Below are 26,637 nucleotides of genomic sequence, written 5' to 3'. Positions count from 1 at the left end.
TACAAAATTGATTCGCATTGTTTGCAGAATCAAGTACGGATTACATAGTTCTTTGTTATTTATTTATTTATTTATTTATTTATTTATTTATTTATTTAGAGTGAGCACATGGAAGGGGAGGGGAGAGTGGGGCGGGGAGGGGGAGAAAGAGAGAGATTGAGACAATATGAATTTTAAGCAGATTCCACGTTCAGCAAGAGCCCGACACGGGGGGCTCTATCCCACAACCCTGGGATCATGACCTCAGCCAAAAATCAAGAGTCAGACATTCAACCAACTGAGCCACCCAGGCGCCCCAGATTACATAGTTCTTTAAAGCTTGTCACATCTAACCTGCATCTACATTAAAGTCACCCCCATACCAATCCATAGATATCAAGGTACAGTTGAGTAATTTGCTTCTTCTTGCCTTTCCTTGATTTAATGCTTTTAAAAAATCATACCACACCTCCATCTCTTCTATGTGGAATGCCATCTTCCCTTCCTCTTTGCTTAGGCCCGGCGTAACATTTTTTTTTTTTTCAGCACACCCCTTAAATTCTACCTCTTTGATAAAATTGCCCCTGATGAATCTCCCTCTCTTTCCTACGAATTTTATAGTAATTGGTTACGTTCTTTATTTAGCATGGAACATACCTTTGATGTTCCTTTTATTATTATTAAATTCACATGTGGCTATTCGGCCTTTAAAGTTTTTATGTTCTGTATCTCTCCATATATAACAAGCAGGGAATATGAGTATACATAGGGCGACCATATGATGGCCTTATTGTTCAAATTAGGACACTTTTGAGAGTGAATGGGAGTTCCGTTAACAGTTGTATCACACAACAAACATAAACTGGGGCAGTCCCACGCAGACTGGGACGGATGTTTACCCCAGTTATAACCCCTCTGCGATATTAATACCATCTACCAGATTGCACTGTGCAAACAGGGTCTCTAGTTTTGATCGATTTTCCATGACACAAGCAGAGAAGATTCCAGTCTTCTTTTGCATTAGTCTTAATTTATGATACCGTGTTGATACTGCATTTGGCAGTATCTTTTTTTTTTTTTTTTTTTTTTTTTTTTCAAGCGGTTGTTTTCTACTAAAGTAGAGTAATAATTTGCTATGAGATAGGCACATCGCCCTGAAGAAGGGAATTTGCAGTGAGTGTGAAAACAGGCCAGTTCACTGGTACACAGTGACTTGGTTAAAAGGCGAGATGCTGCTGCTCTGGTCATAAATGTACTCAGAAAAGCGGTTTACAACAATAAGCCTGACTGGGTTCCTCAGGAGGCTGTTCTCATAAAGTTACTTGTATCGGGAGCATCACTGGGTTTCCGAGGGAGGTCAAGGAAAAGCTGGCAAATTGAGCTGTAATTAACCGTGACCTTAGGAATGGTAAACAGGGAGCTATTTTCTGCCCTAGAGGGGTGTGTGCTTTAACCCACATTTAATCACAAGATTAGGAAAAAGCCCAGCGGAAGAATTTCTACCGCCAAATCCAAGAGGGGATGCTATTCAGTTGACAATTTAGAGTAATGCTTATCCATCAAACCAGGGCAAAAATAGAACTATAATATTTGACTGGCGTTTTATGACATGTGCTTAATGTGTGTGTGTTGAAATGAAAGGAAAAGTTTTAGAAACAATTTGGAAGGTAGATAGCATACCTGTTCCGTGTTTAAGGTACTACATTGAAAACGAATATCCGTCATGAGGTATCTTTTAAATTTGAGAAGCTTGATCTATTTATTTTGGAGTTTTGGATCCATACTGTCTCTTGTCAAACCAATGCAGAAACTGAAATTTAAAAATACTTATGATCCTGAGAAGGGGAACACTACAGCATTAGCAAGGCAGAAAAATAAAAGCTAAGGAGTATGTGCTGTAGAAGATGAACTATAAATGTGTTACAGATGCATTTATAATGACGTTACATACAGTGTTATAACTGAGTAATATCAGTGTTTTATCCTTTATTTAGGGCCTCCAGCAATGTTCGCTACTGTCCTTTACAAAGATTTAAGTAATTTCCACAACAACTTGGTTTGAGGGAGCAAGACATTGATACTGTGATAAGTACTGATGACCGATATGATATTACGTGAGCCAGGTTATAGTCCTGGAAGTAACTCCCATTTTTTTCAGTATTTTAAAAATGAAAAAGAGAAACAAAATAAGATGTCTGAGATATACCCATCAGAAACTATAGAAATGACTTTTTATTGCACAATTGATGATATTATAGCCAGGGGTCGAGAACATGGTTTGTGAATTGTTTATGACGCTTGTTCTTTTCCCCTTCCTCTTATTTGGTAACTCACCCTCACTTGCTTAAGAAAAGAGGGCGGGTATGGGAAATCAAGGAACCTTTCTAATAAATCCAAGAAGGTAGGGGTGGTTAATAAATGGCATTTATGCAACTTTTGGCTGAAACTAATGACTATTAAATTTGTTTTTCTTTTAAAAAATTCCAGCATAATTAACGTACAGTGACTAGTGACAATTTTTTAAAAAATAGTGCTCACAACACTATGCTGATGGAAGACGAAAGAAAATTTGGTTTCAATTCATGGCTGGGTTACACAGAGGGGTTGAGGAATTGACCCAAATTCACAAAGCTAGTAAATTAAAAGCTAGAACTACACTCTTTCTACCTCATTTCGTTGGTTCCTGGTTCCGTTACCAAGAAACCAAAGTTTTAAGCAAGTCTCTTCCCGTCTCTCGTTATCCACGTTCTCATGTATAAAATGAGAACGTGGGTTCTCTACTTAGTAAGAGCTTACGACTTCCAGTCTGCTTTAACACCTGATAACTATGGACCAATAACTGTTAAAAAGGGCAATATTTTTTATCAACATTATTTTCTGCATTTAAAACACTGTGAATGACTCAACGAAAATATTCCAAAAAGATTTGCATTAAAAATGTGTGAATTTGTCAAATCTTATAACATCAAAGTTGCCATTTAAAGGGCTGTTTATATTTTCAAAGTATACAAATGTGTTTTCCAGGCAAATGAGGTTTAATTTTTCTTTAGGTGAGACAGATGAGGCAAAAAGTTGTGAACTTGACTTTTGTGCATTTGATTTTTCTTTAAGTTTCCCGCTACCTTCAACTTCCTATCATTTCATGATTGTGTTTATTGAAGTTCCACTTGGATTATTTTAGATGAGACTATTTATTCAGCAAGTATTTGCTAAGCATTGTGCTTCTCCTTGGGGACAAAAACAATAAAGAAGACAGATACACTGTCCCCTGGAGCTCCCACATTGTTATTACAGTTCACCAAGAAGTAAAATAAAACAATACTCACAATGAGAAAAGTCTGACTTTGTTTTAAAGTTCCCTTGAAGGAACTGATCGGTCAGTTCTACCTATTAACCAGAGTTAATAGAAAAGAACTTTAGATCTTAATATCTGGTTACTTATCTGTTCCACTGAAATACCATACATAAATCATTTCATTTGAAAAATAGATCTATAGTAAATTTTCCAATTACCCCAATTTATTCTGTTAAATAGATTTTAAAGTTGGGAAATAAGAATTTAAATCCAAAAACATGATAATTGTTTAGATTTTTAAAATATATTTTCTTCTATGTGCTCCTGTCATTTTTCATAAATATTTTCCTCATAAAATTTTCTGTCATTATAGTTTTTTCTCCAACAATTTCATTTCTTTTGCATTTGGATTTGTCCAATATCCTCAATGGTTTTTAATCCATCTAGCTCCTATGTTTTCTAAACAAATTATTTTTTTTTTCAACATTTTATTTATTTTTGAGACAGAGAGAGGCAGAGCATGAACGGGGAAGGGGCAGAGAGCGAGGGAGACACAGAATCGGAAGCAGGCTCCGGGCTCCGAGCCATCAGCCCAGAACCTGAAGCGGGGCTCGAACTCACGGACCGGACCGCGAGATTGTGACCTGAGCTGAAGTCGGCCGCTTAACCGACTGAGCCACCCAGGCGCCTCAACATTCTAATGCAATTTTGTTGTTTGTCAAAACACATCCAGCTCAATGATTTTCTTGGATTTTTCATTATTCTAATGAATTTCTTACATGGTTTTACATGCATTAGATGGTAACCATTTTCTCTATTAATAACCCTTCTTTTTAAATTTTGTCAATGGCTTACTAAATTGAAGTGGCTTTCTTGCTCACACAATAATACAAGACCGTTTTTCTTATAGACAGGCACCTTCCTTCCATGCATGGATCAGGCTTCTTGCATTTTGCTTCTCCATTCCCTAGGAATCACACGTATCCACTGGTGAAACAGGAGGAAAGGTGTGTAAAAGGCACATCCAATTTTTAAAAGCCTTAACTTAAAAGTAGCACAAACCATTTCCTGGGGGTGATTAGTAGTCATGGCCATGCTGAGATACAAGACAGAACAGGAAACTTAATCTTAAATTATGCAATTACTTACCATTTACCACTATCTACTATGGAATTGGAAACATGAATTACCAGTACATAAAAAAAAACTAGTTACCTGTCTGCACCACACATACCCATCCCTTGTAAGGATTTATATGAAGCTGAGAGATTTACAATTGGAAGACACTTAGTGCAGTATATGCCAGATCAAAAACTATACTAAATAAATGATATCTACCATATATAAATTATGCATATTATTATATAATATATGCCCATTATATAAATTATAATTATAACAATTATAATAATAATTATGAATGTACTATATATTTATATATATATGATTCATTCAATATATATATAATATATAATTATATATATAAATATATATTATATATATTTATATATAATATAATAATATAATATATAATATAATTATAATTATATATAATTATAAATTATATAAATTACAATGAGCATATATAAATTAGCAATTCCATTTGCCTTTTACTTGAGGTATAATTGATAGAACATTATTTTAGAGGTATACTAGCAACTGCACTTAAAATATATAAATGGAGAAACCTAGAAAAATATTGTAAACATTTTCTAAAAATTTCCAAAATGTTTGTTGACAGGTGAAGCCAGCTGAAACATGAAATGTGAGTTACAGCAATGGCCACCTTCAAATGTACAAAGTGCAGTCATACTGAGAAAGTATACAGATGTATCCTGAGTGGTGCCAGAAGGCTGAACTGAGTTCACCAGTGCTTGTGTGATATCTCTGTTGTCATTTTGTTTGTCTAAATCTAATTTTCTCAGGAAGGTGTCATGAAAACAATATTACCAGAATTCTTGTATGTTGATAATAGTTTATGGCACTCTAGGTTGGTTTGGTTGAACATAAAGCCTTGGTCTACATATTCTTTACTTTAATATTTTTATCCCATTTTCCTCTGGCACAAAAAGTGGATGATGATCTAATTGATGTTCTTTTATAAATCAGGTGTTCCTTTTGTCTGAGGGTACAAAGGATTTTCTTTCTTTGGAAAAAAATCACTCACTGATTTCAGTAGAATAAATGTTAACATTGGTTGTTTTGGGTCAGTAATCTCAGGTACCCAGTGGGTATTGTCAACATTTAGATTTGTTTTTAAGATTCAAGAACTTTGAAAAAAAATCATAGTTTGGGGTATTGCTTGATTGATTGCTTTGGTTTTTCTTCCTTAGGGATTCCTATTATCCACATGTTGGATCTTCTTTGCAAATCTTTAAGATTTGTCATTATCTATCATGAAAGAAGGTTCAAAATGAAGTCAGCATTGATGAGAGCCGCACATAGATTTGAAAAGACATGGAGGAAGTAGGGCCTACGCACATCTCCTGTTTCACTCCTTGGTACACCATGAACTTTTGACATTCGTCATTTGCAAATTGACCACCTCCTGGAACACATCCTTCTACTTTGGACTGAAACAGAGATAATGTAACACTTGTTAGCTAAATAGCCAATCCTGTATTAGATAATCAGTTTAAACTCTGCCAGCACCAATCATAATGCTTTCAAAACAAGTTATGTAACTTTGTAGTTTTTGCTTTTATAAGCCTGCACTGTCTGCAATTCAATTTAGAGCACACTTTTCATTTAGGTCATTTCTATCTCCAGGACTGCAATCCCTAAGACCCCCAATAAACTCTTTTTGATGCCTTGTAGACTCTTGGTCTCTGTGGACTCTCTCAAATTCTTTTTATCTCCTTTTGTTCTTTTCAACTAAAGGAGATTTCTTCCTTTTAACCCTTTATTTCTGCTAAGTAATTAAGAATTATGTTTACTTGCTCTTCTTGTTATTCATGTTTTTTTCCCCTCATTTCCAAAATGATTTTTTAATGTCTGCCACGATTTTTATTTTTAGTTTACATAATGCCAATATGAGTTGTTCTTTAATGCTTTGCATCATTTTCTTAATGCTTTGTAGCTAGTTTTGAAATAGTACTTTAGAATTTTTATTAGATTTCTAAAGCATGTCTTTCTGATGTGCTGTCTTTGTCTTAGGAATAGTATTCTGCCCTTTATTTTCTTTAAATCATAGTATCTTTGCATTGGACTTCCACCTCCAAAATTTTCTTTTGTTCATTTTTATGTGAATTTAGTTTCTCTAGACTTTTAGAAAGAGGGTTGGTTCAAGTAACATTGACAGCTTCAGAGTTCCCTCTTCTGTTTCTCTTCAGTGGTGTTAAAAACATATGCTTTCTGAAATTTCCTGACTCTGTTTCCTTCTCCAACTTTCCTTCTCCAACTTTATGATTTTTAACAAATCTCTGTTGTTCCTATGCTACTCCATTTTTTAAAATATTTTTATTTGAAAAAATTTTTTTAAATTACATTTATTTATTTTTGAGAGAAAGAGTGAGACAGAGTGTGAACGGGGGAGGAGCAGAGAGAGAGGGAGACACAGAATCCGAAGCAGGCTCCAGGCTCTGAGCTGCCAGCACAGAGCCCATAGCAGGGCTCAAACCCACGAACCGTGAGATCATGACCTGAGCCGAAGTTGGACGCTTAACCTACTGAGCCACCCAGGCACCCCTACTCCATTTTTTTAAATATGAAATTTATTGTCAAATTGGTTTCCATACAACATCCAGTGCTCATCCAACAGGTGCCCTCCCCAATGCCCATCATCCACTTTCCCCTCCCTCTCACCCCCCATCAACCCTCAGTTTATTCTCAGTTTTTAAGAGTCTCTTATGGTTTGGCTCCCTCCTTCTCTAACTTGCTACTCCATTTTTAAATGTTTATTTATTTATTTTGAGAGAGAGATAGAGGGAGAGTGGGGGAGGGGCAGACAGCAAGGGAGTCAGAGAATCCCAAGCAGGCTCCCAGCTGTCAGTGCAGAGACCTATGTGGGGGCTTGAACCTACAAACTGTGAGATCATGACCTGAGCCAAAATCAAGAGTCAGACACTTAACTGGCTGAGCCACCCAGGCGCCCCCTTATCCTACTCCATTTCCATTCCACTCCCAGACTTTTCTCCTAGTGTGGGTGCTATTGTGGAAGATGGCCCCTGGAAAGTCAGTTTTGAGAGTTCCCTAGACTAGACCTCTCTAGCCCCTTTAGAAACTTGTACACCGGTCCCTTGCACTCACTCACAACTGGAGTTGGCCCATGCCCTTCCCATTTTCTGCTACTGTTCTTCCATTAACCTGTTGTATTTTCCAGTCAATGCCTATTGGCTGTACTGTGGGCCTCCTGTTTTCAGGTCTGCTGGCCAGCTTCTTTTCTCACCTTTTGCTTCCTCTCACATAGATACTGACAACATTCAGTTCTGCGGATATTGACGGTTTGTTATAGGTTGTATTGGGTGGTTCTTATTTATGTTTTGGATATAAGTTGTCAGCTAGTCCTGTTGTCAGTGTTGTCCGTAAGGTTTTGGTTTTGACATCCAGTTTGTCCTGTTTGTATCTGGATGTTCTGAAAGATAAAGAATTTATGCTGCTACTGAAAGGGCGGGCGGACGCCGGCCGACTCCATCTTGTTCTGTGTCCTTCACCTTGACCACGACTCCTCCCCTTGAGTAACCTCCCGCTCACCTGCCTAACAGGACTGGGACCCTTCCCCAGCCAATCGGCTAAGGCCACAGCCATTACCTCACCAACTGCCCCTAGGCCCCAATAAAACCTTTGTCCTTTTGAAACTCGCTCTCTCTCCCCGGTATCTCTACGCTGCGTTGGTGCAGGTAGCGGATTGAGCTCGAGCTAGCTCGAATAAAGGCTCTTTTGCTTTTGCATCGGACTCGGCTCCCTGGCGGTCTTTGGGGATCACGAATTCTGGGCATAACAGCTACCACCACTACAACTTCCTAGAAACTTCCATTAGTACTATCTTTTGATATCTAAAGGACTCTTTTTGCACTTACTGTTAAATTGCATCATTTATTGCTATACATCTATCACCATATTGATTTGAAGGAAAATATTACCGAGAATAATTTAGTGCTGTGTCTACTTTTCATCGGAAAAGAAAAAAAAATACATAAGCAATTGTTCTATGTGCTGAGATGAATGAATATACAAATACTGTAGTCCATAAGGGCAGCAAGGCAAGGCAGAGATTTATCTGTCTCTCTATATCTTGGAGATCAATAAGAGATAATGATATACTTCCTTAAGTGGAGATGCATGGAGGAGAGCTAACCAAAGAGCTGCCTGGTCTCCTCCTGGCTCCTCCTGATCCAGAGTATGGATTTACATTCTGTTCTATGTCAGGGAAACAAATTTGCACCTGTCTGGAATGTGACTCAGCTTCATTATTTATGGAAACATGGGAGTTTCAACTTGAAGTCTGTGTTTGCTAGAGCTAAGAGAATGGGTGAGAAGGGGAAAAAAAAGCACTTTGCCCTTCAGCAGTGATTATAATATAGAGATAAAAATGATCACAGATTTAAATAAAATAGGAATGGGAAAGATGCCAAGTTAACTTTCAGAAAGTTTTCTTTAATGCAAATACTGAAAAACTCCCTCAGGCTGCTTGGCAGAATGTGAGAGGGAAGGAAACGAATAGCAGAAGTGATCTTGAGTGGCCAGGGCTTACACGTTACACCAGAAGTTCTCAGAAGAATCTTAGTCTTCCGAGAAAGGAAGAAAAAGATGGGGATAGAAAGAAAAACCACAAAAGCATTTATTTGTAAGAGGAGAATGTCAAGGATGTTTTACCTCTCCTACCTATTTAAAGAGAGCATACGTATATATTTAACTGTCAACTTCTCTTGGTAAAATTTAGGAAATGCGTTTGCAAAGGGGACTATCGGAGAAAGCAAAGGATAGCACTTTGGATTTCTGTGGCTCTTTGTTAGTTTCTTTTGTTTCAAGTTAACCCCTTATCGGGAAAGATTTGTTTGAGGCACTTTATATCAGTTGATACTTTTCTGACAGATTCCTTTGTTTTTATGCAGACTTTTAAATCAAAACAAACCCATGCTTGGGTCGTCCTGCAGTGACATGAACATGAAATCTAAGGCATCACTCAATGCTATGAACTCCCTAAAAAGACAACAAGTTGAGTTCCCCCTGCAATTATGACTTCATAAAGAATTACATTCTCTGAATAGAGGAGCTATAGGCTTCCTTGCTGTATGGGTATGTTACTTTTTCACTTTGAGTTACGCAAAAAATAACATGTCTTCAGAAACTGTAAGCATGTACAATCATACTTTTTACTTTACTTTGCTATTTTTGTACTGAAATGTATACAACTTTGGGGGCGGGAGGAAGCCAGAACATCCTAGACTTACGGGGACAGAATTAACTTTAAATTCATTCTAGTTTAAGCACTTCTATAATGCTTAGATACCCTCTACTAAGTCTTCAACAAAGGTCCTCTTGAATGCTTAAATATATGTGGTGATGAAGAACTCATCACTCAGGAGCCTCTGAGAAAAGTACCTTTTCTGATTATTAGAAAAGCACTACCTCAGTACCAGAGTACCTGTGACTAACAGAAGGTGATTATATTGAGCCCATATTTGTATCTTCATAGCTTCTCCCTGACAATCCTCATATCTATCTCTCAGATCCATTTAGAACAAGCCAGATCTGTCGTTCACAGGACAGCCCATTAATATTGGTGGGGAGCTAGAATGCTTCTTCTACACTTTCTCTGCTAGAACTTCTCTGTCCTTCGTCCATTCCTGCCATGAATTTCAAGTCCATAATATTCTTCATGGCTCTCCTCCGAACGCATTTTAGGTTGACCGTGTACCTCTACAAGTATAAGGTGAAGAATGAAGCCTACCCTATTTGGTGAGATGCCATCCTGCTTTTCATGAAACATACCTTTTTAAATTGACAGCTACATACTATAAATGATAAATTTTGAGATTACTTTTCACTAAAATTCAGTGTTCTTTACTTAACCTCATGCTACATTAAATGTTCTCCATATTAAACTATACATGCTTAAGATTCAAGTCCAAATACACGCTAATGAATCAGAGGTATTTCAAGATCAACAGCAAGGAAAATTTGAAAAACAAGAAAAAAATGATGTGACTTAAATTCATAAAACAAAAAATCTGACATACAATTAGGAGATTCGCCCTTACTAAAACCCTCGTACTTTATATTGCAGTGAGATTTGAATAATTATCACAAATTTATTTTCTTTAGAGAAGAAAAAGTTTTCTCCTTTTAATAAAACAAATATCTTTTCTCCTTCAAAGTTTGTGCCAAGGATGATACTTGGCACAGAGTCAGGGTTCATTAAAAAATGTTTTTTTTTTAACAGATGAATGGCTTTTTCATTAAAGTATAAATATTGTAATTAACTGAAAGTAGAGAAGGTACAACAAGAACCAATAATTCTGACTCTACATTTCCTTATTATGTGGTTTTTAAAAAAGTTGTTTTAATTTTGAATTAAAAATTATTTTGTTTATATTAAGAAAGTTTTTATAGACTTACCACCTCAAGAAAACAGAGCAAAATAATCTAACGCATTTGCAAATTAAAACTACCTTTGGCTAATTACTTAAAATTTTTTTTTAATGTCTTTATTTATTTTTGAGAGAGAGAGAGAGAGAGAGGCAGAGCAGAGCACGAGCCAGGAGGGGCAGAGAGAGAGAGAGAGAGGGAGACACAGCATCCAAAGTGGCTCCAGGCTCTGAGCTGTCAGCACAGAGCCGGATGCGGGGCTTGAACTCATGAACTAAACAGTGAGTCCATGACCTGTGTGGAAGTTAGCCCCTCGACTGACGGAGCCATGCAGGTGCCCCTGGCTAATAACTTCTAATAGAATAACAAAGAGCATGACTATGTCTATTATTTATAATAAACACATTTCTTTACATTTGTATTCCCTAGATTCTGAATATTTTTAACGTCCTAATTCAAAGAGTTTAATTTTCTTACAATTGCAAGTCATTCTAGTATTATTTACAAACCAAAGCATGTCATAATAATCAACTTACGTAGCTTAATTTTGTATTTTTGTCAGAAAAAAATTTATACTATGTGAAATTGGTGGGAAAGATCTTATAATACAATAAATTCATTATTGTGAAGCAATAATTATAGCTAAAATTAAAGTTCCTATTTTCTGCTTCCAGAAATTGAAAAGACGTAAGTATTTATTTTTAACAAAGAACAGTTACCAAAGTCACAAGGAAGAAATTACTCAATAGTTGTCACTGTAAGTGGAATAATCTTTTTTTAAAGCGGTAAGGGGGGGGGGGCATGTCTGGGTGGCTCAGTCAGTTAAGTGTCTAACTCTTGATTTCTGGTGAGTTTGAGCCCAGCATTGGGCTGTGTGCTAACAGTGCAGAGCCTGCTTGGGATTCTCTCTCTCTCTCTCTCTCTCTCTGCCCTTCTCCCACTTGTGCTTGCTCTCTCTCAAAAATAAATAAATAAAAACATTTAAAAAAGTGGTAACAAAAGGAGAGGATTAGAATACCTAATACATATATCTTGTACTCAAAATGACATAATTCAGGTTTACAACTGCCCGTGTGAATTATAGCTCTGCAGGTTTTTATTTATTTATTCATTGGATATGTCCATCTACTAAGAGCTTCCCTGTGGAGATTTTATATGTAAATATATATATACACACACACACATAACAAACACACACATACACATATGTATGATTTATTTCATGGCCTTCTGCACCATTAAAAATAACTTAGGGAATGGTAATTAAGAAGGAATTTGAGCAGAGAATTCAGTGCAGTCTAAAACGTTTTATTCAGTATTTTTAATAATTCTTCCCAATGAAGGGAAGAAAATATTTCATTAAATTAGAAACATTATTTTAGTTTTAGGAATTTAAATTAAAATGTTACCCAGAAGAGTAAATTAAAGATTGACATCTGTTTAAAAAAATCTATATTTTGGTGATTACATATATAAGGGAATCACCGTGAACTTGAACTGATGTCTCAGAAACATTCAGCGATGTACATGAAGAAAATCCCAGCGTTTTATTTTATTTATTTTTTATTTTTTTAAAAAAAAGTTTTTTTTTCAACATTTTTATTTATTTTTGGGACAGAGAGAGACAGAGCATGAACGGGGGAGGGGCAGAGAGAGAGGGAGACACAGAATCGGAAACAGGCTCCAGGCTCTGAGCCATCAGCCCAGAGCCTGATGCGAGGCTCGAACTCACAGACCGCGAGATCATGACCTGGCTGAAGTCGGACGCTTAACCGACTGCGCCACCCAGGCACACCAAAAAATCCCAGCGTTTTAGAACAGAAAGTAAGAGAAGAAAACCAAAGGCATACTAACAGTGCCTAATTTTTTAAAAGCAAACCAATTTCACTGATTTCCCCCTATATTTTGCTATATTTCTGGAAAGCCGCCATTTAATAAGGCAGCTTTTTCAACAAGAGTGTCAAACCATCTCAAGTTTTGCCTAATCTTTCCTTCCTCATAGCAGTTCATTAAAAGTGAATGCCATTTTCTGCCCCCTTTACGAAATGAAAATAAGAAGCAGTTTGTTTCAATGAATTCTTTTTCTCCTTGAGTTTCCTTTAAGACTGAAATAAGACCAAGGAATACCTGTGGGTAAAATTTAGTTTTAAAAAACATGTGACTTCCAGATTTTAAAAAAAGACTCATGGGTCTATGAAAGAATTTGTCTTTTTACTACATAGATTATTGAAGGGATCGTGTCTTCCTGATCCCCAAGCGCTATCCAGCTAGCAGCTGCAAAGCAAGATGCCAAACTTTCAGTAAACACTCCCCAGCAGCAGCCTTTGAATCCTTGCCTGGCTCCTGTCCTCTGGCTTCTTTCCTGGATGCGCGATCCATTGCCAGGAAAAGTTGAGGGCTACAGCTGCCTGTCTTTCTTTAATCATATTCTCCACTGGTCCTTGTTACTCACAAATATTTGTTGGGATGGGGAATCCCTTGAGTGGCAAACTGCTTAAGAGACTTGTTACCTTGTTGCTGTAGGCAGCACCGCCTGCAGCCCAGAAGGAGGAATCCTGGGTTCCAGTCTTAGCTCTGAAACTAGGCTTTCTGTGACCCCAGCACATTATTTCCCCCTCTTGGGGTTCTATTTCTATATTGGGCCTAACTCTAATAAAGGTGTAGAAAGGACACTGCCCACTTAGGTTTCCAGGGACAGAGGGTTTTAGTGGTTTGGATTGATCTGGAGGGTTTTTTTTTTTTTTAATGTTTGTTTATTTTGAGAGAGAGAGAAAGAGACAGAGCACGAGCAGGGGAGGGGCAGAGAGAAGGAGACACAGAATCTGAAGCAGGCGCCAGGCTCTAAGCAGTCAGAACAGAACCCGACAGGGGGTTCGAACCCATCAACTGTGAGATCATGACCTGAGCTGAAGTCAGATGCTTAACCGACAGAGCCACCCAGGCGCCCTGGATTTATCTGAATTTTATAGTATCAAGAGCTATGCAACTGGGGTGTCAGGGGCACACAAAGTTAAAGAGGAAAAAGAATCATCTTTTGGAATGTTGACTTTGGTTGAAGGTTGGGCAAAGTCAATTTTTTAATATCAAACAAACATGTCTACATTATAGAGGATAATGCAAAATTCATACACATTTTTAAGATAAAACATAAAACCCCAAGGAAATGTATTTGAAGTAGATACTTAGGGAATTCATACACTTTATTCAGGAAAAGTTATAGAATCCTGGGTTTGCACACATGCTGAGGTGTCTTTGTTTTCACATCCTATGATTTTGATGATAAAAATACTGGGTACTTCCACTAAAGGCAGACATTTTGGTCCTCTAGTAATAATATAAATTTCAAAGTATGATGTGAACAATGACTGGTATTTAGACATTTTGTCCTGGTTTTATTGTGAAAGCTATCATGTGACTTCTAATGCAAGTCAGTATGCACCATTTAAAAATGATGAAAATGTTTTGTCCTTCAGGAACATTAACTGTTTGAGAGAACAGTATGCCTGTCTGCCCTTTCCTTCCTCCTTCCCTCCCTCCCTTCCTCCCTCCCTTTCTTCCTTCCTTCGTCCCTCCCTCCCTCCTTCCCTCCCTCCCTTCCTTCCAGATATATATGTAGAACTCTATAAAAAGTCTTAAATGATAAAACGATGAGGACAATGATTGGCAAACTGAAAACTCAGGAATAAAAGTCATCACACTCTTATATCTTATTTGGTTAAATATCTTACTTCTCAAAAAATGTAACGTTTTCTTCAAGCATTACATAAAGGTTGCATCTTTTGTAAAACTAAACATTCAACTTGACATCCACACCTAGCTTAAAATATGCTTATCTGTCTCTACCCAGTAGAATGTAAGCTTCATGAAGGCAATGATTTTCTCTTGTCTTTTTTGCTTATCTCTGTGTCTTGAGTATCTGGCACCTAATAGGAGGTCAACAAATTTGACTAAATGAATGAGTGAGTGGACAACGTATCAGATAGCTTTATCAGCCATCTCCCTCTTCAAGTTTCCAACCTTCTCCTCTCCCCTGTGTTAAAAATTACTTGTCTTTTTATGTTCAAAAAAAAAATATGGAGAGATCCAGATTTTCTTTCTAATCCCCTCTTCTCTGCAAGATTTCCTCCAAAATCAGCACTGTCCAATAGAAACACAATGTGAGTCATATACATAATGTTAGAACTACTGAGTAGCCACATAAAGAGTAAAAATAAGTGAAATTAATTTTTATTGAGGTATAATTGACATATAACGTATTAGTTTCAGGCAGACAACATAATGGTTCGATATTTGTCTATACTGTTAGATGACCACAAGTAAGTCTAGCTATGGTTTGAAACCATACAAAGTTACAAAAAAATTTTTTTTCTTGTGATGAGAACTTTTAAGATTTACTCTTTTGATAACTTTCAAATATACATGACAATATTACTGACTATCCTCACTTTGCTATACACTATATCCCCATGACTCGATTTATTTTATAGCTGAGAGTTTATATCTTTTGACCCCCTTTACTCATTTCATCCACCTCTCAACTTCCCTCCCTCCTGGCAACCACTTTTTGTTTTCTGTATGAATTTTGTTTTCAATATGAATTTTGTTTTGTTTGCTCATTTGTTTTGTTTTTTAAATTCCACTTATAAGTAAAATCATATGGCAATCTGTCTTTCTCTGTCTGACCTGTTTCACTTAGCCTAATACCTCCCATCCATGTTATCACAAATGGCAAGATTTTAATCTTTTTTTCAGGGCTGAGTAGTATTCGTGTGTGCGTGTGTGTGTGTGTGTGTGTGTGTGTGTGTGTGTGTGTAATATTGTTCCTTATCCATTCATCCATCAATGGATGCTTAGGTTATTTTCATATCTTGGCTATTAGAAATGATGCTGCAATAAATGTAGGGTATTTTCATTTTATTTGGATAAATACACAGAAGTGGAATTGCTGGATGATAGGGTAGTTCTATTTTTAATTTTTTGAGGAACCTCCACATTGTTTTCCATAGTGGCTGCACCAACTTTTATTCCCACCAATAGCATGTGAGGGTTCCCTTTTCTCCACATCCTGGCCAACGTCTGTTATTTCTTGTTTCTTTTTTTAAGTCTAGTTTTTCAGTTTGAAAGAGAGAGAGTGGGTGCACACGTGTGAGCAGGGGAGGGGCAGAGAGAGGGAGAGAGAGAGACTCCCAAGCAGGCTTCGTGTTGTCAGTGCAGATCCTGGCGGGGGCTCAAACTCACGAGACGTGAGATCATGACCTGAGCTGAAATCAACAGTCAGATGCGCTTAACCCACTGGGCCACCCACATGCCTCTATTTCTTGTCTTTTTGATAATAGCCATTCTAACAGGTGTGAAAGGATATCTCATTGAGGTTTTGATTTACATTTCCCTGATTAGTGATGATGAGTATCTTTTCCTGTTGGCCCTCTGCATGGTTTCTTTGGAAAAATGTCTATTCAGGTCCTCTACTCATTAATCAGACTTTTCTCTTTATTTATTTTGGATGTTACCCCTCTGGTGGATATATGATTTGCAAATATTTTCCTCCCATTCACAATAGGTTGTCTTTTCACTTTGTTGACGGTTTCCTTTGGTGTGCAGAGCTTTTTAGTTTGATGTAGCACCACTTCTCTATGTTTGCTTTTGTTGCCTTTGCTTTTGGGGTCAGATCTAAAAAATCATTACCAAGAATGATGTCAAGGAGCTTACCACCTATGTTTTCTTCTAGAAGTTTTATGGTTTCAGGATTTTACATTTCAAGTTTTTGATAAACGAGTTAATTTTGGTGTATTGTAAGATAGTAGTCTAGTTTCATTCTTGTGCATGTGGATGTCTTCAATAATATCATTTATTGAAGAGACTGTCCTTTCTCCATTGCATATTCTTGCCTCTGTTGTTCTAAATGGACTATATATGTATGAGTTTAACTTTTCTGGCTCTCTAGTCTGTTCTATTGATCTTTGTGTCCTTTTCTTTTTCTTTTTTTCTGTTTTTTTTTTTTTTTTTTTTCCAATAACACAGTGTTTGATTATGATAGCTATGTTATATAGTTTCAAATCAGGGAGTGTGATGCTTCCAGCTGTATTCTTCTTTCTTAAGTTGCTTTGGCTGTTCACGGTCTTTTGCAATTCCATACAAATTTGCTTTATTTCTGTGAAAAATGCCTTAAAATTGACATCATATAGGGATTGCACTGAATCTCTAGATTGTTTTGGGTAATACGGACTTTTAAACGCATTCATTCTCTTAATCCATGAGCACAGAGTACCTATCCATTTATTTATGGCTTCTTCAATTTATTCATCAATATCTTATAATTATTAGCATATAGGTCTTTCACCTCATTGGTTAAATTTATTCTTAGGGCTTTCATTCTTTTTGATGCAATTGTAAATGTCATTGTCTTAATTTCTCTTTTTGAGAGTTTGTTGTTAATATATAAGAACACGACATATATTTGTGTATTGATTTTGTATCCTGCAACTTGCCTGAATTTGTTTATTAGTTCTAACTTTTTTTGGTGGAGTCTTTAGGGTTTTCTATATATAAGATCATGTCGTCTACAACTACTGACCATTTTACTTCTCCCTTTCCAATCTGTATGCCTCTTATTTCTTTTTATTGCCTAATTGACCTGGCTAGGATTTTCACTACTATATTGAATAAACATGGCAAGAATGGGCATCCTTCTCTTGCTCCTAATTGTAGCTGTGAAGCTTTGGCTTTTCACGTAGAATATGATGTTAGTTATGGGCCTGTCGTATATGTCCTTTATTATATTGAAGGATGTTCCCTCGATAGCCACTTTTTTTGAGGGTTTTTATCATAAACAGATGTTGAATTTTGTCAAATACTTTTTCTGCATCTCTTGAGATGATAGGATTTTTATCCTTTGTTTTGTTAATGTGGTGTATAATGTTGATTGATTTGCAAATGTTGAACTATCTTATATCTCTGGAACAAATCCCACTTCATGGTGTACGATTATTTTAACATATTGTTGAATTCGGTTTGCTAATATTTTGTTGAGGATTTTCGCATCAATGATCACTGGAGTATTGGCCTGCAGTTTTCTTTTCTTTTCTTTTCTTTTTTTTTTTTTTTCTTGTGGTGTCTTTGTTTGCTTTTGGTATCACGGTAATGCTGGCCTTGTAAATGAGTTTGGAAGCATTCCCGCCCCTTCAATTTTTTGGAAGAGTTTAAGAAGGACAGGTATTAAATCTTCTTTAAATATTTAGTAGAATTCACCAGTGAAGTTGTCTTATCCTGGATTTTTGTTTGTTGTGAGAGTTTTGATTACTGATTCAATGTCCTTACTAGTAATTGGTCTATTCAGATTTTCTATTACTTCATGATTCAGTCTTTGAAGACTGTATGTTTCTAGGAATTTATTTATGCCTCTAAGCTCACGTATAATTGTTCACAGTACTATCTTAGGATCCTTTTTATTTCTGTGTGTCAGTTGTGAATTCTCTTCTTTTCTTTCTGATTTATTTGAGCCCTCTCTCTCTTTTTCTCAAATGATAAAGGTTTATCAATTTTATTTATCTTGTCAAAGAACGAGCTTATTGATCTTTTCTACTGTCTTTTTAGTCTCTCCTTCATATTTGTGCTCTGATCTTTGTTATTTCCTCCCTCCTAACTTGAGGCTCTGTTTGCTTTTGCTTTTTCTAGTTTCTTTAGATGTAATATTAGATTGTTTATTTGAACATTTTCTTGTGTCTTGTGTTAGGCCTGTTTCACTATGAACCTAGAATTTCCCTCTTATACCTGTTTTGCTGCAGCCCAGAGATTTTGGTGTGTTGTACTTCCATTTTCATTTGTCTCAAAGTATGTTTTTGATTTCTTCTTTGCTATCTTCATTGCCCCCATTGGTTGTAGAGTAGCATGTTGTTTAATCTTCACACACGAATGATTTTTCCAGTTCTTTGTTAAGGCTGCACCGGAGAGTGCAGGGGTGGGGCATGCCTATTGGCTTTAGTGGGGTGGCAACAAAGTGCATGCCTGCTGGCTTCCCGGAGGAGTGGAGCACGGGACTGGGACTGGGGCATACCTGCGCACTTTTGCAGAGGAGTGGGAGAGCGCAGGGATTGTGGACCCCCACTGGCACCAAGGAGGTAGTGGGAGAGTGCAAAAATGGTGCTTGTCAGTTCTGGAGAGAGTCTCAGAGGCTCCTTCCTCTCCAGCAGATGCATTAATAAGATTAGCAAGTGAATCTCCTTCACATATAGTTTAGGTGCTTTTCAAACTGCTGCTTCTGCGCTGGGCCCTGGGAAGGGTCGTTCTGCACTTGGGCCCTTTAAAATTAGTACCTTAGTACCTACAACCTTTTGGGTTTCCTGGATGGCAGCCCCATTGTTTTTCAAAGATAGACATTTTGGGAGTTGGTCTCTGTGGTGCAGCTCACACGAACTGGGGAGTGGGGGGCTGATGTGGGGCAGAAACCCCTCACTCCTCAGGAAGAAGCTCCGGATTTGTGGATTTGTGAGATCCCTCGTGACTCCAAATTGCCATGTGGGGGTGGGGCTTTTGGCGAGACTGCCTCTCTGCCTCTCCCACCTGTCTCCATGTGGCCTTTTAATCATTTGTTATGAAGGAGCTGTTCCGCTGTTTTTCAGCTCTTTTTCATAGGGAATTGTTCAGTATGTAGTTGCAGATTTGATGTGTGAGTGGGAGGGGGTGAGTTAAGGATCTTCGTGCGCTGCTATCTCGGACTGCTCCCCAAATTAATTTTAATAATATATCTTACTTGACCCAATATACCCAAGATATTTTTAGTTAAACATGTAATTAATATGGAAATAATTAATGAGCTAGTATATGCTCTTTTCATGTACTCAAATTTCAAAACCTGGTGGGTATTTTATATGCATCTCATTCTAGACTAGCCACATTTCAAGTGCTCAGCAGTCACATAGGGCTAGTGGCTATCACACTGACGGCTCAGCCCTCCATCCAGTCTTTTCTCCAATCATAGGGTAAGAATTATATCCTTAAAAAATTTTTTTTTCTTGTGGGGGGGCTCCTGGTGGCTCAGTCTGTTAAGCATCACACTTAGGCTCAGGTCATGATCTCACAGTTCGTGACTTCGAGCCCTATGTCGTGCTCTGTGCTGACAGCTCAGAGCCTGGAGCCTGCTTCAGATTCTGTGTCTCCCTCTCTCTCTGCCCCTCCCCTGCTCATGCTCTGTCTCTCTCTCAAAAATAAACTTAAAAAAAATTTTTTTTTAAGCAGACTCCATACCCAGTGTTGACCCCAGCATGGGGCTCAAACTCATGACCCTGAGATCAAGACCTGAGGTAAGATCAAGAGTTGGATGCTGGGGCACCTGGGTGGCTCAGTCGGTTGAGTGTCCGACTTGGGCTCGGGTCATGATCTCACAGTTCGTGGGTTTGAGCCCTGCGTAGGGCTCTGTGCTGACAGCTTGGAGCCTGGAGCCTGTTTCAGATTCTGTGTCTCCCTCTCTCTGACCCTTCCCTACTCATGCTCTCTCTGTCTCTCAAAAATGAATAAATGTTAAAATAAATAAATAAATAAATAAATAAATAAATAAATAAATCAATCAATCAAAGAGTTGGATGCTTAACCAACTGACCCACCCAGGTGCCCCAGAATTTCATCCTTTTTAAAGGCACACTCCCTTGTCACTGCACTATCTTAGTGTCCTCCTGAGATATGAGTGGCATTGTGCCTGTAATTTTTGCTTTCTTCTCTATCATCTTTAAATGAGCCTTTTGCACTGATTTCTTTCACTCTGAGGATGTGGTCAGTAGTACTTTACAGCATCAGGGGCATGATGAAGTATTCTTAGTTGTTACTTTACAAAAACTTTTACTATTTTACTCATGGAATCTATTTTCCAAGGTATTGATCATCTTTATCATTAGGGTCTTAGCCATTTATCTTCATTTTTATTAATATAGATCAAATCTGGACATAAATGTCTAACTACCAGCCATTGTTTAAAATACTAAGAAAAATCAAGGGCACTATTCAATTTAAAGTTTTTCATTCACAGATTCCCCTTTAGGATCTCTCGTAGGGCTGGTTTAGTGGTGATGAATTCCTTCAGTTTTTGTTTGTTTGGGGATCCTGAGAAACTTAACAGAAGACCATGGGAGAGGGGAAGGAAAAAAAAGTTAGAGAGGGAGGGACCAAACCATAAGAGACTCTTAAAAATCGAGAACAATCTGAGGGTTGATGGGGGGTGGGAGGGAGGGGAGGGTGGGTGATGGGTATTGAGGAGGGCACCTGTTGGGATGAGCACTGGGTGTTGTATGGAAACCAATTTGACAACAAATTTCATATTAAAAAGAAATAAAGTCTTTCATTAAGATTGCTAGTCTAAATTATTTTATTTATAGTCCACAAAGAATCCTCTCATAAGAATTCTTTTCCATTTCATTACCACTTTCTAATATTATTTTCTTGACCTTCAATTAGATTATATTTTATGCATTTTATTTAGAAATCTTAAATTATGATATGTAATAGTATTCAGCAGTATAAATATTGTTTCATATTCATGAAACAATGAAATTTACACAGAATCTATGCCTAGAAATGTTCAGCAAACATTAAATGTAATATAGAACCTAAGGTGTATTTGATTATTCCAAAGAGACAGTGGTTTTGTTAAAATCTATCAAAATTTTAAGGAGCATGTGAGTATTTGAATATTTGTTCTCTGCTATTTTATTTCAAGATAATAAATCTAATTTTTAGAAAGATTTTAAAATATGTTAGTTATTCTTGTATAATATTATTTGGGTCAAAATCAGGTATCTTTTTGAAAATTCATGAGAAAAGTCAGTTGGGTAAACACAAAATTAAAGCCATCTGGTAAAACGTTAAAGAAGGGGCACCTGGGTGGCTCAGTCAGTTGGGTGTCCAATTCTTGATTTAGGATCAGGTCACGATCTCATTGTTTGTGGGCTCAAGCCTCACATTTGGCTCTGTGCTGATGGTACAGAGCCTGCTTGGGATTCTCTCTCTCTCTCTCTCTCTCTCTCCCTCTGCCCCCCCCAAAACAAACAAACAAACAAACAAACAAATAAACAAATAAAAGAAAATGCTCAGGGTAAAATCTGAAGAGGATGACAGAGGAGTAGAGAAGATAAATTCATGAAAAATAGACTATTCTGCCAGACTGAGTAAAGACTGAATGTCTTAGGAGAATGAAAATCTGTACTTGATCCTGTATATGAAGACACAGGGGATGAACCGGCAATTTAATTGTCGTTTAATTGCACAATATATAAGGTGCTGCTATGCTTTATCACAAGGTTTCTTGACTCTTATCTACATTTCTCTTTATTTTTGTCATTTTATTCCCTTTTGTCCCATTCACTTAGCATTTCATATAAGGATGTAGTTGTAGAGTTTTAATTCCCATTTTATCCAATTATTCACTACAAACATTACATTTAAAATCTAAGGCCCATTTACATATTTTATATGAGGAAGAGGGTTGGTATCCATGAAATGTACAGTAACTGGTGTATATTTTCTGCAAGAACAAAACACAGAGACAACAGTCACTGTCATTATCTTCACTAAAAATTGATAATAGCAACAGTAGCTACATAAATTGGTACACAACTTTGGGCAATGATTTTGGCAATATTTAAGTGCCATTAAGTAGTTTATTTCCTTCCATTGACTCTACTTTTGAGAATCCTTAGATATATATCCTCCCATATTTTTACATACACTGCATAAAGAAAGCCCCTTTACATACAGAGAGGTAGCATGGCCCAGTGGTTAAGGCTATGGTCTCTGGAGAACCAGGGCTCAAATTCTGACTCCATCAGTAACTAAATCAATCTGACTCCATCAGTAACTGACTCCATCAGTAACTCCATGATGTTGAGCAAGTTACCTAAATATTGTACCTCAGTTTCTTCATCTATGATATGGACATAAGCTTGGTACATCCTACAATCTTGGTGAGAATTAAATGAGGTAATAAGTATAAATCACTTCCACTAGTGAATGTAATAAATGTTCACTATTACCATTATTATTGCCATGATGGGGCTAATTATAATAGAAAAGAAAAAGGAAGAGCCCCAATGCTCCACAATAGGAGACTGGTTGCATGAACTCTGGTCTATCCATTCAAGGGCAAAGTCATTAAGTTTCACCACACTACGCACAATGTCTAGCACAGGAACTAATTCCTACAAGTGCCGTATGCAGTCTGCATTTCATCGTGAAACACACAAGAAATACACTGGATCACATCTCGCAATAATCGGAAGGTGTCTTATGGTCAAGGAACAGTTTAATGGGTAGTGTGTGATGCATCTTACATTTGATGCAGGTTGTGGTTGGTAGAATGATAGCCTTCCGATGTCCCCGTCCTAACAGCCAAAGCCTGTGAATGTCACCTCCTATGGCAAAACGAACTTTGTAGATGGGATTAAATTGGGGAGTTTAAGATGGGGAGATTATCCCGGATTATCCAACTGGGCCCAATGCAATCACAAGGGGCCTTACAAGGAGGAGACAAGGGGTTTAGAGTTGGTAGAAGATGTGATGACAGAAGAAGGGGTTGGAATGATTAGAAGGGGCCAGGAGTCAAGAAATGCGTGCAGCCTCCGGTAGCTGAAAACGACATTAAAATGACTTCCCCTGAAACCTCTAGAAGGAACCAGCTTTGCTGACACCTTGACTTTAGCCCGCTGACACTAATTCTGGACTTCTGACCTCCAAACTTGTAAGATAATAAGCCTGCATTTTTTTAAGCTACTAGGTTTGTGGTAATTTGTTGCAGCAGCAGTAGGAAACGAGTACAGTCAAATTGGGTGAAATAAGGTTCTTTTTTACTTTTGGCAATGTCAGGCCCTCAGTACTTTCTAAATACCACTCTACAGCAGAAGAGGCAAATCAATCTAAAGCTTCTGAATGAACGTTGATGGAATAGTATACAGCCATCACAATGATGCTTACAAACAGGAAAGTGTTATTTGAAAAAAATACCAGTTTGCACTTCAGTGAAATCACAGTTATGCTATGTGGGCAAACATCAAATTATGCATACAAAAATCTCAGCAGAAAATAAAATAGTGATTATTTCTGCGTGTTGAGACTATAAATGATACTACTTTTTCTTCTTTCCATTTCTGCAAATTTTCTATAATGAACAGTATTGTTTTCACAATGGGAGACAGTACATCAACTTCATTTAAAAAGTAGATAGCAGGGGCGCCTGGGTGGCGCAGTCGGTTAAACGTCCGACTTCAGCCAGGTCACGATCTCGCGGTCCGTGAGTTCGAGCCCCGCGTCAGGCTCTGGGCTGATGGCTCGGAGCCTGGAGCCTGTTTCCGATTCTGTGTCTCCCTCTCTCTCTGCCCCTCCCCCGTTCATGCTCTGTCTCTCTCTGTCCCAAAAATAAATAAACGTTGAAAAAAAAATAAATAAAAAGTAGATAGCAGAATAACGAAGAATATGAACAGCAATTTACACGATACTGGTAAACTCAATTTCTTTATGTGCCAAAGCCTCTAATTTAATCAGTAATTCAGAACTTTCAAATTCCTGGATCTGGCATGTCAGTAACTGTGCAGTCACCGGGGATCTGTGTTTTAAGTTTGTCAACATTTGTGTTTTAATAATAGTAAAGTTATGATTATCATCTTCAAAAACCACCTGCTGACCAGTCACTGTGAGCTGCACGGGGACAGCAAGCAGGGGTGTTGAAGAGGAAGGGATTTGAGTAGGAATTGGCCATTGACCCCAGTGGGAAGGAAACAGGCAGAGGGGAGAAAAACTGAGGAACCTGCAGAATGAGTCTGCTTCTCGGATTGTGGAGAGATAAGAGGGTTCTTTATAAAACTGTGGCGTTTTGACCTTGGAGAAATCACTGCCCCACTCTGAGCTTCAGTCTCTTCCTTTGTTTATGAGGGTATAGAACTAAATTATCTATAAGATGAATGCCAAATGAAAAAGCAAAACACCATGCTTTCGCTATTCTACAGTCTCACCTTGCATCCACACGGGGATTGCCGTGAACTGACGTGAACTAGGCCCTCTGCCCTGTGCAATTTGCCACCAATGCCATCACCATTAGGTATTTCACAGAATCTTCTTTATTACAATGTCAGAAGATAAACTTCCCAGTGCATTAAAAGGCTTAAACATACAAGGGGTTATAGCAGCAGCCTGATATCTGATTAGTCACTGAAGGCTGGCAGCGAGTCACATGTCAGGGGTTTGAGGAATACATCCACGACCCGGGAAAGTTTTCGGCTTTCTTCCATGAAAAGCATGTTGGCAAAACTTAAAAACGGCTTTCCAACGAAATGAAACATGTGGCTGTTTCTCAATTATTCTGGTTTTAAATGAGGACACCATTTCTGGAATTCATAATTGTGAAACTTGAACGGTTCGAGATGTCGAAGGATATTTTTTCCAGAAAATATTGATAGAATACCTATTTGAAAGAAACTTTGTGATTTAATCCAAATCTTAAGGAACTTCTAAGTCTGTGGGGGGGAACAAATCATGCGCGTATTTATTTCTAATGTGAAACAGAGAGGTAAATGCTATAGAAAGACACGGATGAATTACTGTGGATGGAATTTCAGAGGAGGACGAGAGATTATGCTCAGCTGTCTAGACAGAGAGATGGTTATGGGCATTGAAGCCTGTTTGGATCCTGAATTTAAGAATTGGGGTGGAGAGGGCTTTGTTGGTGGAGGAAACGGAATGAGCAATGTCTTGCTTATGCGGCCTTAAAAATTTGAAGTGTGTATGGAGAAGAGCACAACATGAAATATGATGGTATCGTCACCTCCAGGTTGAAGAACCATGAGATAAAGATCGAAATGGTAAACAAGATACAGACTGCCAAGGCCTTGAATGCTGACCTCAGGAGACTGCACTTTATTCTACAGATGCTGAAGATCATGTAGGCCTTTTGAGCAATTATTTAATTCATTAGCACACATCCCTCCCTATTATACAGGACAAAGGTAATTCTTTAGTTTAAAATTTATTATAATTTCTCACCCAACAAGTGAACAAAATTCTAAGCAACCTTTTTGTACGTCACCCAATGAATTGGGAAAGATTTCAAATTTATAGGTTTGAAACTCTAAGTGGGAATATTTCCTTCATTGCTCTAGTATTTATTCGGGGTTGGAATAGGAGTCGCCCCATTAAGAGGCTGGAATGAAGGCTGCACATGTGGGGTCCCAGGAATTCCAACTGTCTGGGGCACGGAATGTGCCATGAACTTTACCCAGTGGCCTCCTGGCATCCCAATTTCAGGCCTTCTGGTCATCAGAGCTTGGCTTGGTCCTCCTACCTGATTGTTCTTGGGAAGTGGAACTAAATCTACATTCTGTACATGAAAACAGAACACCGATTCAGCATAGTGTTCTCTTTGTGTCTGTATGAGCCTGTGTGTGTATGCACGTGCACATTTATATGTAAATATCTCCATATACACACATTACACAAAATGGTGATGGCACATACCATTATCTTATTGTTATAACTGTTCTTCCGTAGTGAAAGCTATATTTTCCCTAAATGGCTTGGGAGCATCTTGAGAGCAGGCCTACCCTATTGTACTGTACAAATACTCAATTAGTATGGAGTACTAATAGTCAATTAGTATTTAATCATCCACATATTTAAGCGAAGTAAGCACATGCTGAATTTCCTTCTAGGATCAGGAGAACAGCTGGTTAACATACTTGGTATTATAGGACAAAAAAGTTACGGTTTCGATTTTTCTTTAGATCTGTGAAAAGCAAGAGGGCTTCTTTCTTTTTTTTTTTTTTTTTTTTTTTTTTTTTTTTTTTTTTTTTTTTTTTGGGACA

General features: G+C 37.7%; 1 protein-coding gene across 4 annotated transcripts in view; it reads right to left on the bottom strand.

Moving 5' to 3' along the window:
- PLXDC2 (plexin domain containing 2) overlaps positions 1 to 26,637 on the bottom strand; it is a 455,171-nt gene that overhangs the window by 14,687 nt on the left and 413,847 nt on the right. Inside the window, exon 14 of one of the 4 annotated variants that reach the window (XM_030321036.1) lies at positions 22,194 to 22,313. The exons of 2 other annotated variants lie outside the window; for them this stretch is intronic. In XM_030321036.1, the coding sequence (XP_030176896.1) occupies positions 22,209 to 22,313 (105 nt within the window). In that variant the 3' untranslated portion in view covers positions 22,194 to 22,208. Of the gene's footprint in view, positions 1 to 22,193; positions 22,314 to 25,130; positions 25,242 to 26,637 lie in introns of those variants that run through there. One more of the 4 variants, XM_030321037.1, reaches the window with a different exon arrangement.

This window comes from Lynx canadensis, chromosome B4 (assembly GCF_007474595.2).
Source record: "Lynx canadensis isolate LIC74 chromosome B4, mLynCan4.pri.v2, whole genome shotgun sequence".
Lineage (NCBI taxonomy): Eukaryota > Metazoa > Chordata > Mammalia > Carnivora > Felidae > Lynx > Lynx canadensis.
The sequence above is the reverse complement of the archived record's forward strand: the minus strand, read 5'-3'. Positions and strand labels throughout refer to the sequence as shown.